This window comes from Scomber japonicus, chromosome 6, assembly GCF_027409825.1.
Source record: "Scomber japonicus isolate fScoJap1 chromosome 6, fScoJap1.pri, whole genome shotgun sequence".
In the NCBI taxonomy this organism is placed as follows: Eukaryota; Metazoa; Chordata; class Actinopteri; order Scombriformes; family Scombridae; genus Scomber; species Scomber japonicus.
This window is the reverse complement of record NC_070583.1, coordinates 6,992,675-7,012,663: the sequence shown is the minus strand read 5'-3', so window position 1 is coordinate 7,012,663 and position 19,989 is coordinate 6,992,675. Positions and strand designations below refer to the sequence as shown.

The 19,989-nt window shown below is 39.8% G+C and overlaps 1 protein-coding gene across 2 annotated transcripts; it reads left to right on the top strand.

Moving 5' to 3' along the window:
* The first annotated feature begins 2,243 nt into the window (after positions 1–2,243).
* On the top strand, positions 2,244–19,212 carry zbtb44 (zinc finger and BTB domain containing 44). 2 transcript variants are annotated; one of them, XM_053320595.1, is made up of 6 exons: positions 2,244–2,498; positions 4,742–5,842; positions 6,376–6,460; positions 7,388–7,539; positions 9,945–10,245; positions 14,583–19,212. In XM_053320595.1, exons 2-6 carry the CDS (start codon positions 4,780–4,782, stop codon positions 14,992–14,994), a joined length of 2,013 nt encoding a protein of 670 aa, XP_053176570.1. In that variant the 5' UTR covers positions 2,244–2,498; positions 4,742–4,779; the 3' UTR covers positions 14,995–19,212. The 2 variants fall into 2 exon arrangements, with proteins under 2 accessions (XP_053176570.1, XP_053176571.1); XM_053320596.1 differs by having other exon boundaries at positions 9,945–10,028; positions 14,583–14,753.
* Positions 19,213–19,989: the final 777 nt, after the last annotated feature.

The following is a 19,989-nucleotide window of genomic DNA, read 5'->3' as shown; positions in this document are numbered from 1 at the left end:
TTTATGTCAATACATGGATCTCTTTCACTGTTTCTTATCCTCCATGACAACCAAAAAAACTCAGGACATTTCTCCAATGTCCTGCATCAAAAATAGTGTAAAAACCCTCTAGTTGACCCCACAGGAACTGACTTCTAAATGACACATAAATTCCAAGCATTTTGCCATTTGTATTCCATGTTGTCTAGAGCACAATTTTAGACAAGTGCGGAACACTAAAACCCTCCACCATGTCCAGACTAATGGAATTCTTATAGGTGGGCCGGGAGTTATTTTAAAAGCAGGGTGAGGCAGATTTCATTGCTGGTTTTACAGACTGAAACCCCTTAAGATGTTCAGTAAAATCCTCCCACACTGGAATAACTTCTGCACTCAGACGTCTGAAATAAAGACAGTCATATAAAAACATACTCAGTAGCTGTGGTTAGGAAGGAACATCCATTTAACAGGCAACACCACTGACCTAACAATATCCTATTTTTAATAGCCTATAATAGTCTTCTTATAATAACAACTGACCAAGCTTAGCAGATGTAAACATCATACACTGTGTTGAGTGTATGAGTGCAGGTATAGAGGGTAGGGTTGGGGTGGGGGTAAGGGGTTCTGAGACACCTCAGGACCCAATTTCACCATGTGTATTGATAAAATGGTTACAAATACCAATACATTATAAATAAAGTATCTCACCTGAAAACTGGGAAATTGGGACATTGCAAGTGCACAAATCGATAGATAGAAAGCAACTGCTGTAAGCCAGAAATAGAAAATAGAGCAAGTTATAAGGCTATACAGACCGATGACAAATCAATAGAAGCAACATAGAAGCCTCCTGTTGCGGTATTGGTTAAGAACTATATCGCATAATCAAAACATCCCTGGTTCAATTGTCAAAATGCCAAAAATATAATTTTCAAGAAATAAGAAACAACATAAACAGTCCTAGTAAGGTGTTGGACCACCAATAGTTTCTTAAACAGCTTCAGTCCTAGCTTTGGCATAGTTTGTTGAAATCTACTGGAGGAACAAACACTGTTCTTCTAAAATATATTGACATCATTTATACACTTATAAAACCATTCATTGAGCCCTCAAGGTCTCCATCTGCATTTGTTTGTTTTTTCCATTCCATTTATTCATGTATCCCCTTTCATTTGTAATCCATCTGTAAACATGACAAAATTGAACTTTTCAGCAGCAGAGTATGTTAAAGGATGGATTGGATATTTTTTTTTCTTCAAGTCTTAAATAGCATAACAACCTAATGAACATTGAAAAATGTTTTTCTTGCTGTCGTCATTACCTTGTTCATACTGACAATGCAAGTGACACACTCCACAGTCCTCCTTCAGTGCAAAAATGTATTTAAAAGTTTATTTGAAGCTGATATGAAACTTCAGCCGTCCGAATGAGTCATATCAAGTAGATATCTTTCAAGGTTACAGTCTTTTTTTTTGCCAATGTCTCTCTTTTTGTTACTATACTTCCTCGCAGATATATTACTAACTCAGGCTGCTGAAGCCTCATAAAAGTGACTTTTAAATAAAACGTTTTAAATTGATTTTTGCACAAACTGACTGTGTGGATCCCCCCTCCCCGCCATCACTTCCACTCACTAACTAAAATCAGTCTAATACATCAGATACAAAAAAACTTGCTTTTCTTTTCTCGTCAGGATCCATTTCAACAACTGCAGATTAGGATTTTTTAAAATTAAAGCAGACAGTTCATGAACAAACTACATGATTTCAAAAAGCTTTTATCATCTTGAATTGCAAGCATATTGTTGTGGGTGTTACAAAAAATATATATTTTTACATTTACAAAAGTTATGTTTTAAAAAAGACCCACGGTCTGCATGTGTCCGATTAGACCCACACCCACACATTACACAGTAGGATATTTTTTAGAGTATTTTATAGTCTGTGCAGGACCCTGATATGGACACCTGACTGTTGTTTTAAGACACACTTGAAAAATTGTGAACCCACCCTTTATGAATGAATGCATTAAAGTGAGCCAAAAAAGTAAAACACAAATGTGCATTATAAGTCCCTGTATGACACAAGCTGAATGTAAACATGTAGACCACATACTGTATGTGAGAGGTTAGCTGTGGTTTAGAGAGGCAGATAAACAGTGTGAGCTGTTTGACATGCTGGATGTGAGGCTTCCTGTTTCTTACAGTACAGTACAGTGACAGATGCGCGTTGCATTGTGGGGATACAAACAGCGCAGAAAGGACAGCGGGGAAGCAACAAAGGATCCAAAACTGCACCTCGGAAACTTTTGACACCCGCTTGGTGTGATGTGAATTCATGTGAGCGTTCATTAAACTGTGAGATTTTAGTAACCGGCAGGCTGGCAACTGCCTCAGAAGCCCGGGGAATGTGAGTGAGCGGGGCGGAGCGGCAGGTCTCCCACTAACCGCTGCTTTTTGTCCACTGAGCTGTTTGCATCCCGAGGCCCGGCCGTTACCACAGGCCTCGTCCCAGAAGGTAAACGACCTCCGTACAGTCTGACACATAGCAGGAGTCCCTCAGTGGGAGCTTTAATGCACATACTTTGTTGTCTAGGCGTTGCTTTAGGCTGAGGAACCAACTAATAGCGGGGTGTTGTGTCAACTAGCGGTACCTCGGTGGCTAACGGGGGTTAGCTTGATGCGGCTGCGTTGATGCAGCCGGTCAAACCGGAATTTTGACTGTTTGGGCTTCAAAGTAAAAGCAGATATAGCGTAGTTGAGGCTACAGCGGGAAACAAACTGATGTCAAGTCAGTGTGTGTTATGTTTTACGCTCATATTTACTGTAATGAATTAATTTGAGTGGACGTCATACTTGCGTATATTTAGATCAGTCTAGTGCAAACGACACAGGTATAATGCTGACTCTCCCTTTTAATGTTGATATCTCTTCATTTTGACATGTAAGCCTTCATTCTCACAGATAGCGCTCTTTCCACACATTGATTTACTCCAGTTTGTTTAAAAACGTTTTCTTACGCTGATTTCAAATCCAATTCCACGCTAGTCTTATAAACAAAGTGGTCTTATCTTTTATTTTGACAGGTGAAATCGGATGCGCTTTTCCTCTCCTGACTGACTTGATGTGTGAGCTTGACTCTGTTAGCTAGTGTTTGCTAAACTGTGATTGTTGAAAACACGTTTGATTAGCATCTTGTTGACTCGATGTTTTTACCTACACGCAGACTTCCTGCTGTTCTCCACACTTTGACTGACAGGTTGTTTACAGCTGTTTAGCTCAGCTCTGTGCTAGTACATGATGTAAACAGAGGCAAAGCTACGCCTCCTCTGCCCCATCGCCATCATACATATTGTGAGGTGCACTCTGGTGGAAGTGAACAGTTTATTTACTGCTGTTGAGGACAACCTCTGACTAATGAGGTGATCTAAAATGTTTCTAACTAATAGCTAACCACCATCATAAGATACCCCTAGGCCCTGTGGTGTCCTCAGGTAGCTTCTGTGTGACATACCCCCCCACCCCCAAAATGAAAGTGTAAATAAGTGATTCAGCTCTGGATCCTTCAGGACTTTCCTCTCTGTTAGCTTTAGAAAGAGACCACAAATGAATCAACAGTTTGTGATTCAGAGGAAATGACACAGTGACATGTTTTTACTTTTTCACAACAAAGTTTGACATTCCTGCAGAATAATTTAACATCTTAATGTTGTTTATGTCAGATGGCTCAAGTTTGACTCAAAGAAAAATGTTTTTATGTGTTCTCGGACTGTAAAAAAACATTCCTATTTATCAGCAGAAGCTTCACAGAGATCATGTAACTAAATGATTCTCCCACAGGAGATATTTTAGCTTTGAGAAAAGGTCATGGTGGAATCAAAGCTCTTTTCTGTTTGGTGTTGCAGGCTAGGCACTCTCCTGTTGCCTCTCCACAGCCCAGGTCTATAATTCACTTTGCCTTTTACTGGGCCAACTTAGCCCAGGAGTATTTTCCTTTGGTCTGTGTATGCGTGTGTGTGTGTGTGTGTGTGTGTGTGTGTGTGTGTGTGTGTGTGTGTGTGTGTGTGTGTGTGTGTGAAGGGGAGTGCGCTCTCCCTGCGAGAGCCCCTTCACTTGAGCTTTTGTTTGATGGAAAATCTCATGCCTCAGAGAATCCACGTCTCGCAGACAGCTGCTGAGCATCCTGTAGTGCACTGGCCTCCACATGGGTCTGGCTCGCATCGCTGCGCATCTGCTTTGATTGTTGTTACATAACTTGGCATTTTGTCCTCCGTGCTCCTTACCCTGCTTTTACCCCCTCTTACCTTCCCTTCTCCTCAGAGAGCACCTTAGTATTGCTGTCTACCAACACCCCATGCCTTCAACAGTGCATTTTACCTTGTGTCCATCACCATGTTGTCCTGTCTTAATGCCCTCATAAGTGAGTGATGTTCTACAAAGTGAAATTTGATATCCAACTTTGACTCTGTGCTTATTAATTACAAAAGACGTGGCTCAGGAAGGACATCTGTTATTTCACACCCAGTTATTTAAACTCTGGGGCTGGATGTAGTCTAGTTATGTAATCATCAGACACACTGGCAGTGATGTACACAAACATTCAGAAAGTAGTAAAGTAGTCAACATAAAAGAACAATAAAGCTTATAAGAAATAGCAGCATTAATTCATTTGCAGAGTTTTGACTTCGAAGACAAAAAAGTGAAACATATGTATTCACTGTTGAAGTAAAATGTTTTTATTTTTCCCCCGTCTCTCTACAGGACGCAATTTCTGCTCACCATCAGAAACAGACTCCAAAATGGGGGTGAAAACCTTCACCCACAGCTCGACCTCCCACAGCCAGGAGATGCTGGATAAGCTCAACGCTTTGCGCAACGAGGGTCATCTATGTGATGTCACCATCCGGGTCCAGGACAAGCTCTTCCTGGCCCACAAAGTGGTCCTGGCCTGCTGCAGCGAATTCTTTCGCTCCAAGCTGGTGGGCCGACCCGAGGAGGAGGACAAGTTTGTGTTGGACCTTCATCATGTGACTGTTAGCGGCTTCGCCCCCCTGCTGGAGTACGCCTACACGTCGACCCTCTCGATCAGCACGGAGAACATCATCGACGTCCTGGCAGCAGCGAGCTACATGCAGATGTTCGCAGTGGCCAGCACGTGTTCAGAGTTCATGAAGTCCAGCATTCTGTGGGGCCCGGGTAGCAACAACAACAATGCGATGGCGGCAGACAAACCTCACGAGTCGGCACCGGAGAGCGCCTCGTCAAACTGCGCGCTGACGCCTCTGGACGGCAGCGTGTCGCCCGTGTCGTCCGACTGCAGCGTGATGGAGAGAAACGTTCCCATCTGCCGGGAATCGCGGCGGAAACGCAAGAGCTTTGTAACGATGGCGTCGCCCGAGAGTCCGCTCAAATGCACTACGCAGATGATCACCACCTCACCGCAGATTCCCAACCCATCCCCCTCATTCTCAGACAGCACAGCCCAGCCCGTGGAGTCCTCCCTGGCCTTCCCGTGGACTTTCCCGTTCGGCATTGACCGGAGGTTCCACTCAGACAAATCGAAGCTACCGGATAGCCCCCGGTGTCTAGAGCAGGGCGCTCCCGGGACTTCAGAGGTGGTGGTCGGTCGGCGGCTCAGCGACTTCATGACGTGCGAGAGCTCCAAGGCGGTGTCGTCGCCAGTGCCCGCCGAGGAAGAAGACGTGAGGGTGAAGGTGGAGCGGCTCAGCGACGAAGAGGTCCAAGAGGCCTCTTCCCAGCCGGTCAGTGCCTCCCAGAGCTCGCTGAGTGACCAACAGACGGTGCCGGGGAGCGAACAGGTCCAGGAGGAGCTCCTCATCAGTCCACAGTCATCCTCTATAGGTGAGCCTATTCTCTATACAAAACTGACCCAGAGCAGCTAGAGTTAACCCTGCAGGTCTATTGTGTTATCTCAAAGTTACATACATAAAGTAGTTGAATCAAAATCGTCAGTGGAATCTATCTCCTTTTATGAGGCTTTGTCTCTTTTTAAAATGTGAAACCAAACCTGCCCTCACAGCTGCCTACACACTCTCAAGACTTTTGTTTGTGTTGGTCTCAGTGGAAAGTTTTATTGTCCGGTGGCCCAAATGCAGCTTGAAAGGCTTTTTTTTTTTTTCGCCCTTCCATAAATAAAAAAGAAAATGGAAACACTCGTCATTTTTTCCAAAGTTGTTGAATAGCACAGCACGCTGGTATCCATCCAGCAGCATCAATCCTTAAATATTGGGATTAGCCTGTTCTAACCTCCATTCAATATGAGATCGTTCTGCTCCAGGCTTTATTCTATAGTCAAAAACTCAGAAAGCTACTATTTGAATGACCCCCCCCCCCCCACACACACACACACACATCCTTTCTCTCTCACTTTCCAGGATCGATGGATGAGGGAGTGTCTGAGGGCTTGCCGTCAATGCAGAGCACCTCTAACGCTGGAGGACACGCAGAAGACGATGAAAGGTATCGCGATTAGTTAGGACTTGCAGCGAGGGTTATGGCTCATCATAAGCACTAAACAATATATAGACATAAACTTTATAACTGGGTGTCTGGGCCACACACCTGTTTTAGTCATAAACTTAAATGTCATGTTGAGATTTTTAAAGACATGATGCACTGTCATCTATTATTGTAAAAACCTCGCAAAAAAACATGCTTGATAAAAGATTTATGTGAAAACTTAATGTGGCTCCTAACTGGAAAAAGCTTTTTTTTTAATTAAAGTGAGCAAGGACACAATACAAATATCCTTTCAACATAGTGGTCATTCCTTCTAGAAATTAAAAGACATTAAATTGCTCAATAAACTAACTTCCTTACAATCACAGGTATTATACTATCCTCCCTCACCCAATTATATATACACACACTTTATACATTCCCCTTAAAGCCTCCAATACAGAGAATCACAATTACTCACATATGCAGACAAAAATAGACACTGAAAATTAGTTAGTCATGATAACTACTTTTGGAAAATGGGTGCTAAGCTTTTGTAAAAACACAGACCATTATGGGCTGGGACAGTTATTTACCTTTAATTCCATATACGTGGTGCAGTCTCCACTCAGGACATACACAGTGAGGAATAGAGGACACTACTTGTTTAGTCAATGTGACATGAATAGTCTAATGTGAAGTGTGGCAATATTGATGTCAAAAAAATGATCAAAGTCATGTCCATGAATCATATGATGAGTCCATATATAGACATGATTATGTTATTGTACGATAAGTCGATAATATTATTATTGTCACAGGCCTAGTCATCTTGAATAGTAGAGGAGCTTCGTTATATGGAAGGAAGCTGGTCGAGTGACTTGACGTCATTTAAATATTCAGATATGGTTAGTATGTTAGCTAATTTTTCCTCCCTTTGTGTTTCAGGCTGGAAGGGATTCAGTATCCGTACCACCTCTACATCAGCCCCTCAGCCCGGCCCGGCACCAACGGCCCAGACCGACCCTTTCAGTGTCCGACCTGCGGAGTCCGATTCACACGCATTCAAAACCTAAAGCAGCACATGCTCATACACTCCGGTAGGTGAGATGTGGGAAATGGAAAAAAAACTTCAAGAATACCAATCAATGGAAAGTTACATGTTTCTTGGCAAGTGATGAAATTAAGTTTCTCTTTTCTTTTTTTTCTCTTTGACACTGTTCACTCAATACCAAATAGGTGTTATGCTGAAGAAGTCGTGTTATGTTTTATATTTGTATTTAATATAGATTTTATTTCAAATGAAAATATTGAATACAGATTTTTATTCATTTAGTGTAATAAAAATGCCATTCCATCCACAACACAGACAGGATGAATAGTTTTAAATGTATCTTGTTTACCAGAAAAAGTCAAGATATTTTTTGAAAGCATTCTTGTTGTATGATGTTTTTAGATGTTCTGTCCTCACTTATTTTTAGAGCGCTGAGAAAGTACGAATTACCATATTGGTGCTCTTAACTCACATTACAAACACTGGTGGATTTCATCTAGCGTTAGAAATGTAGTTTAGTTACATCACAAGTTAACTGAGATTATAAAATAGTGACACAAGTGTCACAGTGATGTAATTCAGGTTTGAAGCCTGAGATTCAAACAGTGTTAAATCAAAGCCAGCTCAGGTCGTTAACAGGTTCTCTGCTACAATTGGTGGTAAATACTAAAAATAAACATTACTAATATAGCCAGCATTAATGGAGCATTGTGTGTTTGTTGTTGGTGTGTACTGTCACTCCATTAGAGAAGAGAACAAACATAGAGCATGAACATGAAGTATTTTCACATGTGAAAACACTTAAAATGTACTTACAATTGAGTTTGACAGCATGCTATGTAAGGCATCTGAAACAGCTACAAACACAACAGCAGGTTTTGTTGGCACTCCTTCAATATCAAAGGACAGCAGACCGTTTTTCTTTCTTCTCTCAATTTTTCAAACATGTATTCAGAAATCTACTAACCGTAGTTTTCATTGATTATGAAATTTCTTTTAAATTATTAAACTACTTTTCAGGGGTAAAATTGACAGTATTGCATGAGTACGTAATAACAAATATAAATTATATATTTATATAAATTAGAATAAATGAAACCTATAAAACCACAAAAAAGTTTAAAATGTGTAAAACTAGTGATGTTTATTCCAAGAAACCTTTTTGATGCTACAGTACACAGTGAAATGGAAGGCAATGGAATTACTGCTGTATATTTACTAAATATTATAACAATACTCTGCTTAAAGTAATTTATCTCATTTATAATAAAGGGAGTCAAAGTTAGTCACAATCACAGTTACAACTGAGTTTGACAGCATGCTATTTAAGGCATCTTTAAGGTACAAACACAACAGCAGGTCTTGTTGGCACTCCTTCAATATAAAGGACAGCAGACTGTTTTTCTTTTTCCTCTCAATATTTTTAAATCTATTAAAGTTATTTATTTATTGATAAAGAGATTATTTTAAATAGTTAAATTACTTTTAGGGGTAAAATTGACATCAGAAAACAGCAAATATTAGAAAAATATTCAGGGAAAAAATTTAATTTTCTCTAGCTGAAATGTTATTATTAAAGCTATAATTGCAATACAAAATAGCAATAAATTAAACCTACAAAAGGTCAAATGTGTAAATATGTTTTTTCGTTTTGGTTTAGTTTGTATAAATAAAATAAATAATCATATGTCCATGTTTTCTTCACCTCTCTTAGAAATATTGACTAACCAAAAGGGAAGATGAATAAATGCTACAGTACACAGTGAAATGGAAGGCAGTGGAATTACTGCTGTATATTTACTAAATATTATAACAATACTCTGTTTAAAGTAGTTAATCTCATTTATAATAAATGGAGTCATCAGATGGTTTTACAAAACAGAATACAACATGAGAAAAGATGACTCATTCATTCTCTTCAGGTTATGTCAGTTTCTCCCAAAAACCTCTTTCTTCTAAAAACAATCTGATCTGTATTTAGTATTTTCAGTCATATTCTTATGCTATGCAAAAAAAAGGGTCATAATTATTCAAATAAAAGTACTAAATCTCAAAAGTCAACATGTAAATTAAGTCTAAGTGAAGGTAAATAGGCTAATGACCAGATAACAGTTTTAGACCTTCTGTTGTTCAGTAAAGTTGAAATCCACCCGTCTACACAGAGTTGTTGTTATTGTTAGTACAGTTGCCAATGGAGATGTTAAATAAATAAAAGGTGAAATGATACTGGGTTTGCTATACTTTCCTGCACCTTGTTTATAGCTTAGTGATAAATGAATGAGCCTACTTCTGTGAGCATGCTGGAAAACAGTAATTTGGACATCAGTTGAAGCAGACTGTGGTAAGATGTAGTCATTACCTCACCACCTCACCCACACTGATACAAACACTTGCGTGATGCTCATGTACGGATCTTCTAAGCATTGTTTTTCTTTCCCTCCTCCCCCTCAGGCATTAAGCCTTTCCAGTGTGACCGCTGTGGGAAAAAGTTCACACGGGCCTACTCCCTAAAGATGCATCGGCTGAAGCACGAAGGTAAACGCTGTTTCCGGTGCCAGATTTGTAGCGCCACATTCACGTCCTTCGGTGAATATAAGCACCACATGAGGGTCTCCCGACACATAATCCGCAAGCCACGGATTTACGAGTGCAAAACGTGCGGCGCCATGTTCACCAACTCTGGCAATTTAATTGTACACCTGAGGAGTCTGAACCATGAGGCATCCGAACTAGCAAACTACTTCCAGAGCAGGTGAGGAGTCTGGGGGCTCTGACCCCCATCATTTACTCAGATCTCACCTGGATCAGAAAATAATACCTCTACCAGTTTAGATTCTAATACCTGAGGTTCATTTGATCGTTTTTCTTTTCATGACTTTGGTTGTGTAGAATTGTTTTTGAGTTGATTACTATTGATTTGAATGCCCAGATCAAGTGTACCTGAAGTATTTGACTGTATTTATGTGGGAGTTTTAATTTCTCTCATGTAACATTCATCATTTAGATGAGATGATAAATACCTCATATCCGTTTTGGCTCTGTTGGCAGACAAATTCCCATGAGATGTGAGAATGGAGTGGGTTATTAAGTATGCAAAATTAAGAGAGTTAAATCTTCTTAACAACTGTCGAAACCAGCTGTGCAGTCCTCTGAAACACTGTAGAGTAGTTAATGGTTTTATAGCCCTACTTTTAATCAAGTCCTTTGGTTAAGAGAGAAACAGTTTCACTGTGAAAACTGAAGTTTGTTTAAGCTTTGGTCACACAATACCTGCGAAACACAACTTTAATCATGTTGTCATCTCTGTTTGTCTCTATATGGATGGTTTTTCTTAACCAAACAGAGGAGTGGAGTTGTTTGTTTTTATCAGCAGCTCAGCCCACAAAGCCTCGTGAAAGTCAGAACACAGTGTCTTTTATAAAGTCACAGTGTGTTTTTATTTCCCAGACTTTTCCACTTCTTAATCAACTCAAACCCTCACAGGTCGGCAGAACTCAAACGGGCCATTGACTCCTCAAAAGTTTTATAGTAGAAGGTCTATGTCTGAGATCATAACAGTGTGGAAAATTCTCTGGCAATCCAGTCAGACTCTTTACTCCCATCCTCAGTCTTCACATAAAAAGATATGTTAAAGGTGCAGTGTATAGAATTTAATGGCATCTAGTGGAGCTGACTTGGCACAAATGGAATATTATAATCATAAGTTTGTTTTGATTCGTGTATAACCCTTTTCACCTGAAAATAAGAATTGTGTTTTCGTTATCTCAGAATCATCTTTATATCTACATAGGGTGGGGGTCCTCTTCCACAGAGCCCACCATGTTTCTACATTAGCCCAGCTGGACAAACCAAACACTGGCTCTAGAGAGGGCCCTTAAGAGTTTCGAGGCCACTGTAGGTTCTCCTACACGCTTGGAAGAGAAGGGCGAGGGGAAGGGTATTCAGTTGGAGAAGTTGCACATTGCAACCACTAGATGCCAGTAAATCCTACACACTGGACCTTTAACTACGTTGTACAAGTTACTGATTTCTAGAGCAGTTTGTCAGATTCTGTTGTCGTTTGTTTGATAGTCAGTACATGTAAAGCTGCAGGACTGGAGACTGATCTGTTTTACAATCATGGTCATGCTGTGCACTCACATTTAAAGGGCCACTTTTACAGGAATTCAAATGTACTTCTTAGGCTATTATCACACACAGTGAAAACCGAGCTTAACTGTTTGACTCGTACTAATTTCCATATATAAATCCACATTGACGCACTTACAAACAGTCAAATAACATTGCAGATGTACCTTTTGAGTTATTCAGATGGTTGATAGTTACTAATGCAGCTGTACCCGCAGATATGGATCAAATGTTGGAAGGTTGGAAAGGACATGTGCTATTGTTATTACTTCTCTAGTTATTATCATAGATTCATTAGTCAATTTAGATTAAGTTTTGTTAACCTCTGATCACAAAGTTATCTTCCCTTATGAGGAAATGGACAGATATCATTTTGAGCTATGTCTCAAAGGTATATTATAAGGATTGAAATTATTTAATAATTTCAAAATTATCCAAATTATTAGGTCAAGAAAAACAAAGATGATCATGTCAAGATCACAAAATTGACTTTGAGTTTACAGGAAAAGTACATTACACACATGTCCTCTCTGGCCTCCCATAGATAAGGTGTCAACATGTAGGATGTTTATAGTGTTTTATAGTTTGTCGAACTGTAGCAGTGGTTGAAATTCAGCTGTCATCCATCATAAACGAGGTGTAGTTACGTCAGAGACCCAAATGCAATGCAATTGCAACACTAGTAGTGTTTTTAAGCAAGGATCATTAGAAGACAGGTTTCACAGGTTCAAGTCTCTTAAAACAATCAGGAGCCCGAATGAATACTGAAACAGGTTTTTCTTCCTGTAATCATTCCTCCTGTTCATACTGACCATTAGGAGATCCCTTCATAATACACTTACATTGCAATTGATCCACAGTCCTTCTTCTGTACAAAAAATTATTAAAAAGTTTATTTGGAGCTAATATGAAGTTTCTGTCAAAATGAGTCAAATCAAGTAGATATATTTCAATGTTATAGTCTTTTTAGTGCCAAAGTCCCTCTTTTTGTTACTATATTTCCACCACAGCTCAGCAAGGGAAGCACTGTCCAAGGACACACAAAGATACCCTTCACACCTTGCATTAAAATGTGTTTTGGGTGATAGGATTGCAATTGGATAGTGTTTAATCACATGAAAGTACAGGTGTAAATGCGCTCAAGATGCACTGAGGATGGATTGTGATCCAATTGGCCAAACCACCTCCAGAGGTGGTCAGAGACACATTGTGACCACATCCAACACAAGTGTAAATGCCATTGCGTTGTCAATCCACATAAAACAACCACTTGGGTACATACATTCCAAACCAGGGAAGTAGCAGGCATTAGCCAGTTTGCGAGCCAAGCCATGAGCAAGAAAGCAGTAAGAAAGCGACGAATATTCAAAACACTCGTGGATTGACTCAAGACGAGACCATGTGTCTGCTTTCCATTTGGTCCAACAAAAGTATACAAACGAGACCTGACAATTCATGACGCAATATTTGCTTGGCCATTAATAATGAAGCAAATGGTGGTCAACGAAAAAAACACAAAACTGGCATACTAAAAAGCCAAGGACACCAACAAAACAACTGGCAGTGGCAGGGTAACTTGTCCATTTTTAAATGAACTAGATGCAGTGATGGTGGATGGACCCACATTATGCCTTGGTGAAGGGGATTATTTTTTTGGACCTGCGCAAATGAGAGTAGGATATGATGTTAGGTTGTTTGAGCTGGATATCGGATTTCAATGTGGATTCTGGAGACATCATATTAATATCAAGTGAAATGATATGTAGATGCAATCTGGATACAACACATTTTAATGTAAGGTGTGAATGGACTCTGTAAGGACAGTTGATGCTAAAAGGACTGTAAATGTGTCAATGTGTTGAATTGACTAACTCAGACTGCTGAAGCCTCATATTCTGCCTTCATCCTACTGGGTGAATTCCGGCTGCAGTGTGGCCATCAGAGCTGATCATGGCTACTCTAGTCACTACTTGTGATTGCAGTAGTTGCACCACAGCATGTTTCAGAAGCACTGCTAAACATATGCACTTAGTCTATTTTTGACAGATGACCCATCAAGCTACACAGTGCAAATTGAGTAATAGATCAAGTCAAGACACAGAAACAGAAGATTCTGATAAACGAAATGACTGTGTGGACACACTGTGGATTTTGGCCCCCATCACTTCCACTGAAAGTGTATTTGAATGGGATCTTTAATAGCCAGTATGAACAGGAGAAAGGACTACGTGAAAATGTGTGAACCTGTTCTTTAAAGCAAGTAACTCTCATCGGAAAGACCAAAGTTTCAACCTGTTTTGTCCCCATGTACCCGCCAATCAGTAAACAGCAAATTACAGCATTTTTCTTTTGGCTGTGGAAAAGGCATTCTGGCAAATGTAGACCATAATTTATTACAGTTGTAGGAGTAGATGAGACTGTCTAGACAAAAAAGTTAGATTACTAGAAAATGCAGTCTTCTCTCCTGATGAAAAAATGTTCAGTTATGTAATGTACTCTGTTACAGCCAACAACTACTGTTAATAATTTTATCGGAGTTCATTTTTGGATGCTTAGACATACGCGATTTGTTGTGGAATGTTTAGCCCTTCAGTTAGTTTAGGGAAGAGATTAGAAACGCCAAACCTAGATCCAACTCGCCTCTAAAATCTAATAAATGCTCCTTAAGGGCTAAAACCAAACTTATTTTGAGGTATCTTCCTAACAGACACTAATGACATCATAACCTCCTTGATGGACGCAGTAATGTCTGGAATACACTGAATCACAAATTGGCTGTATGTTTAGTACTGTCTACTGATACAGTCATCAGTTCTTAATGTGTTTGAAGGCGTATATCTCCAACTCAATTCATTTTCATTCAAAGATTAGTTGAGATCTTTCAAACTTGGCATGTACAGTTTCAATCTTAAATTAGTGTAAGTGAACACTGAACTCAACTTGTTCTCTCCATCCTTGCAGTGATTTCCTCGTGCCCGACTACCTGAGCCAGGTACAAGAGGAGGAGGAGGCGCTGGGAGTCCAGTATGAGCTGGAGGAGTCCCAACACCACCCCGTCTACCCGGGCAGCACCTCCACCTCCACCACCACTGCCGCCTCGTCCTCCTCCTCAGTCCAGATGCCCGTCATCTCCCAGGTCTCCTCCTCTACCCAGAATTGCGAGAGCTCCTCCGGCTTCCTTTCACCCGAGCCCCTGGATCCCCTGGAAGCCCCGGCCTCCCTCAAGATGGACGCAGACGAGACGTCAGCCATGACCGAGGAGACCAAGATGGACAACAGTGTAGGAGGCAGTTCCCCAGAGGTGTTTGAAGAAGAGCAGCAGCAGCAGCAGCATGCCCCGGCCAAGGAGCTGGCTTCCATTACCATAGAGTGATTCAAGTCTTCTACTTGCCCATCATGTCTTATTTTGCAATCATGTCATATGGGAATATCCAGTGAAACGCCTTGACAGCTAAAAAGGGACGACTGGGACGTGGTCACATGTTGAAAGTTCATCATGTGAAAGGCATCAAGGCACTGCGATTGAAGTTTTCCAAAGACTTCAGTTGCCTTGATGATGTTTTCCAGAACACACATGCACTTATTTGATTTTTATGTTGTACACCAAACCAAATCCAACAAAGTTCATGTCTTCAGGTGTTTCCCCTAGGTTGAATGCCTTGGGGTAGTTGGGAGGGGGGAGGGAGTGAGCCTGCTCTGGTTAGGCTAATCTATTGTAGCTACCTTCGGGGCTAACCCCCTTCACTCTTCCAGCAGTTGGGGAAACAACTGACAAGACTTTTCTTGGTCGTGAGAAGCTGCAGCATTTACTAACTGACACACTGTAGCCTGTACTCTACATTTACTGCCAGATTGACAACTTCCTGCTAACCTTTTCCTCTGTTCCGCTCACATTCACGGTCACTCGCTCAACCGCACACACTCACACACATTACGCACTGCCCTATTCCTTAAAGGAGCCGTGCCACCAAGAGTTTCCCACAGAGGTTGAGTCACGTTTCGGAACAGCACCACACAGAGGCCTCCAAATGCGATCCATTGTTGATTTGGCGTTATGTTCTGTCATTAAAAAGTATATATATTTGGCTTGGTGGGGGTTCTCATTGGCCTTCACAGCCCCGCCAGGCCTGTACAGTTATAGGGGAAACACTGGTCTTTTTTTATTTGCAATGATTGTATCATTTTCCTAAAGTTGACTGAAGCAGTTTCCTTGTCAATGACGTAAGCTTCGAGTAGGTCAGAACATCTGGGTTCAGTCCATCTCCAAACCTGAGTTTCAAAGTCGTATTTACCACCTGGAAATGCGAGCGAGCAGTATTTTTTTGGAACAATAAATTTAAGTAGGAGGGTTGTTTTTTTTCCCATATGACGTGAATGCAGCACTAGCTAAAGTCATTTCTGTCTTAGCCAATTTGAGGTCTGTTAAATCCAAGCCTTGCCCTACTTTTGGAAAGTGCCTGAGAGTTCCCATTTTAACAAGTAACTTGTAGAGGAAGAGGAGATCTTGACTTTGCCAACAGTGACAAATCAAGTCTGTGCAAACTGAGCTAAAGAAAAAAACATTGTATTTCCTTTGTAGTGATAATGCTAGTTTGTATGGGCAGAGACTGTGTTATTCCTTCAGTGCCGGCGCTATAGGCAAACTGTTAAATGTCAATATTATCTATATTGCAATAGCTTGTACTGTAGTTTTACTATTTGAATGCTGTGTATGTTGGATGTTGTGAACTATGATATGTCAGGTGTGCGTATGTGCATTTCTTTTTATCAATATGAACACAAATGTTTAAAACTTGAAATTATATTGACAGAGTATTCCCTTAAGACGTTTGTGCAGTATATACTTTTTTTTTTTTTTTTAACTGAACGCTGTTGTTAAATCAAACCTTGTGTCTCCAAAAAAGAAAAAACAACAAGGCAACTATAGCAGTAACTCAGATGATGCATTTTTTTGTTGTTTTTTAAAAACCCAACCAAATAAATGACAGAATAAGACTGAAATGTATGTTAAAACATTTAAAATTTGGAGTTACAAGGTTTTTTTTCCCTCACAACTGCAGTGTTATATATTCCCAGATGGGCTCTAAGATATGTTAATGTAGCATTTCATCCCCAGTTGAAGTTAGGCCTGCTTGTCAAACAGCATCTGATATGTATTTTTTTTTTTTTGATATTTCAGTTTCTGTTTATGGATCCTCAATATCTTACATGGCTGTCACATTTTTGGTCATCTTGATTTACCAACAGGTACAATGCTGATGTTCCAGGATATTGCATGACTGTTGAAGTGACGTTTCATTTAGGTACAACATGATTGTCTTTTTAAAAAACTTTTATCCTCATGCAGAGAAGATTATGTGAACCCAAACGTGTGGATTAACCACCAGCATTCTGTTTTGTTGTCCTAAAGTTGTCACAAAGGGGAAAAAACCAACATTGTGAATATTTCCCTGACTTAAAAGTTATATTTTGACTGTACGTCTGCAGCCAGGGGAAGGGGAAGCAGGAAGCAGGTGCAAACAGATTATGGTTGGGGATATTATGCGATAATATTGCTTTAGAAGCAATAGAGGCGTGCTGATTGTGTGAATGCATATAACTGTGAGTTTTAAATCATTCTGAATGATAAATGAAACATGTGTTAGGCAAGAGCTGGTTCTTTACCTGAAACTCATCAACACAGTTTGGCAGTTACTAATTTCATTTCATTTTCTTTTTTTTCTTCTTCTGGTGCCGATTTTGGGTCAAACCTCCAACTCGTGTTACCTGTGTTACAATTCTGTACTTGGACATTGTCGTGCCTGTATTTTTTTAGAAGATAATGATACCCATGGTGATAATCCATGAGTTGAATGCTACTGACTGTGACTGGCTACCTTGTTCAGTGACATCTTCATTTAATTTTTACACCCCGCTTCTGAAAGTAGTACTAACAGCTGACATTTAGGATTGCCACAGCAGGATGCAAGAGCTCATATACAGGATTGATTGTAAATGTAGAAGATTCATATTTGCTGCGATGAGGGGCATCAATACAGCTCTGTCCTGATTATTCAAATACACTGAGAGCTGTCTTAATATAAGACTATAAGAGCTTGTGTCACCCAGTGCAGTCACTTTTCAAAGTTGTGCCATCTGCCCTTTTTATCTGGGTACAAATCAATCTTTTTTCCTACAGGACCAAATGTTCTCTATCTCATTGGGGATTTGCCATGGCAATCAGTAATTGCACATAATAAAAGAAAGAGATAATCATTCTAAGTGGTCCACGCTATTTAGCAAAAGGGGGTTCTGCTGTTTCGCCCCTTAAAACACTGTATGATGTTGTGCATTTAAGAGGCTAGCCTTAGTAAATGGACCTATTAACTCTAGTTGCACAATGTCAGATAAAAAAAAAAGTTTTCTATTCTCCATTTGTATGTCATGCTTTTTCTTCTGTTGTGTTCGGTGTCTGTATTCAAACTTTTTTATAATGAAATGCTGCTGTTTGTTGAAACGCAAAAGTGCCCAAAATATTTTTGTGAACCAATGGTGTGCAATAAATGGACAGGTGTTGTTTTTAAAAGTTTTAAATTTTCTCTTTGGAATGGTGAATTATAGAGAAAAAAAGAAGAAGAAGAATGTATCATCTTGTTTTATTCAAATGTGACTGAAGGTGAATCAAAGAGGCAAGGACCCCATTTGATCTGTGAAACAAGGAACGAGGCTTCGATATCAAACGACTGGTTCTATTCAGCTCTTTTCTGTTTTTTTTTCTTTTCTAGAGTTGCATGTTCATATCGTTCTGTGGAGAGCATGTCTTCAGTCGGCGATGTGTTCCGTCAAGGCCTTATTTGTCGATGACTCTTCATCCATCGTAGCTTTGATCTGTTGCTCAGCATGCCCTCTTCTTTTCTGTACGTTACCCCTTTGTTATGTGCAATGTTTTTAAAAAATATCTTGATTATATACAGGACATGCCTTTTCAATGTACACTCGGTGTTGTATACGTTTTCCAGTCCATATGGTTTATTTAAAAGTAGGAGAAAAAAAACAGAAAAAAATGGTAGCTCTTCATATATTTTTGGTGACTTTTGTATTATGGTTGCTGTTTCATGGCATCTTTGGATATTCTTGTTCAATGTGAATAGAACAGCTTAGTTTGGGAGTATGGGGGGCCTTAGTAGTCTTCACTTTGTGACTGTCTGCAGTGTGTGTATATATATAAATATACAGTATATACACTCATACTATGTTGCATATTCTTTATACTGTAGGCTAATTGATTACAACCTGCTTTCAGACAGATGTTGTATTTTGTGTCTTTGATACTGTATTTAAACTGTAGTTTGGAGAAACTGTACAAAACATCCCAGATAGTAATGCAACCTGCACATTGTATAGGGAGAACTGACGTTTGTGGTGTTGAGTGTTTTAACTGGATCATATTCCACAGTTGGCTGTTCAAAACTGACAAGACCACTCTGTATTTTAGAGTTCATGGTTGTTCTGAATCTTTGCTAGTGTTCTGGCTTTGCAGTCCTGTTGTTCTTTAAAAAAAGAGTTGTTTTTTTGTAAAAGTATAAAATGTAAATAAAAAAAATGCCTAAGTCCGAATAAGTTGACAAACTTGTCTGAGGTTGCTTTTTGCCATTCTGATACATGAGTTCATTGGCAGGTCATTTGTACACACGTTTAGGAAATACATGTATTTGCTAATATACTCTATATCATTAATTATTCAAGACTACGTGGTAAGAAATGGAGCTCAAAGTCCACACTTAAGTACAGTCAAAGGTAAAATGGAGCATCAGCAGTTTGAATTAGACTACTCAAGTGGATAATCACCCATAATTGTGGTATTTTTCATACAAGATTCCCTATGTGTTTCTATGAACAATGTTTTCTTGCCAAGCTGAGGGTTAAGGCATATGTCCTTATACGTACATGTACATTTGTTGCAAACAGCAGTAATAAACTTACGCATAAGTTCTAGAGCCAGAATACCTGTTTGATTTGGCTAACTCAAACTGCTGAACCCTCACTTTAGCTTCAGCTAAACCTCTGGATGCATTTTTGCATGGAAGGACTCTGGATTTGTCCCCTATATTCTCACATGTGCGGATATAACTGTGAAAATCACTCCTCAGTATTAAATACAGACATTATTCTGCAGTAGATGTTTGTCTGATCCACAATTCCACATATAATTCACATTTATCTGCAGTGCGATTTATAAGTAAACCATGATCCACACATTGATCTCATCAAGGTAAGGCTATAGCCTTACTTAGATGTAGACTAATCAGTTGTTGTGATTTTATGAGTTATCCACACATTGATCTCATCAAGGTAAGGCTATAGCATTAATTAGATGTAGACTAATCAC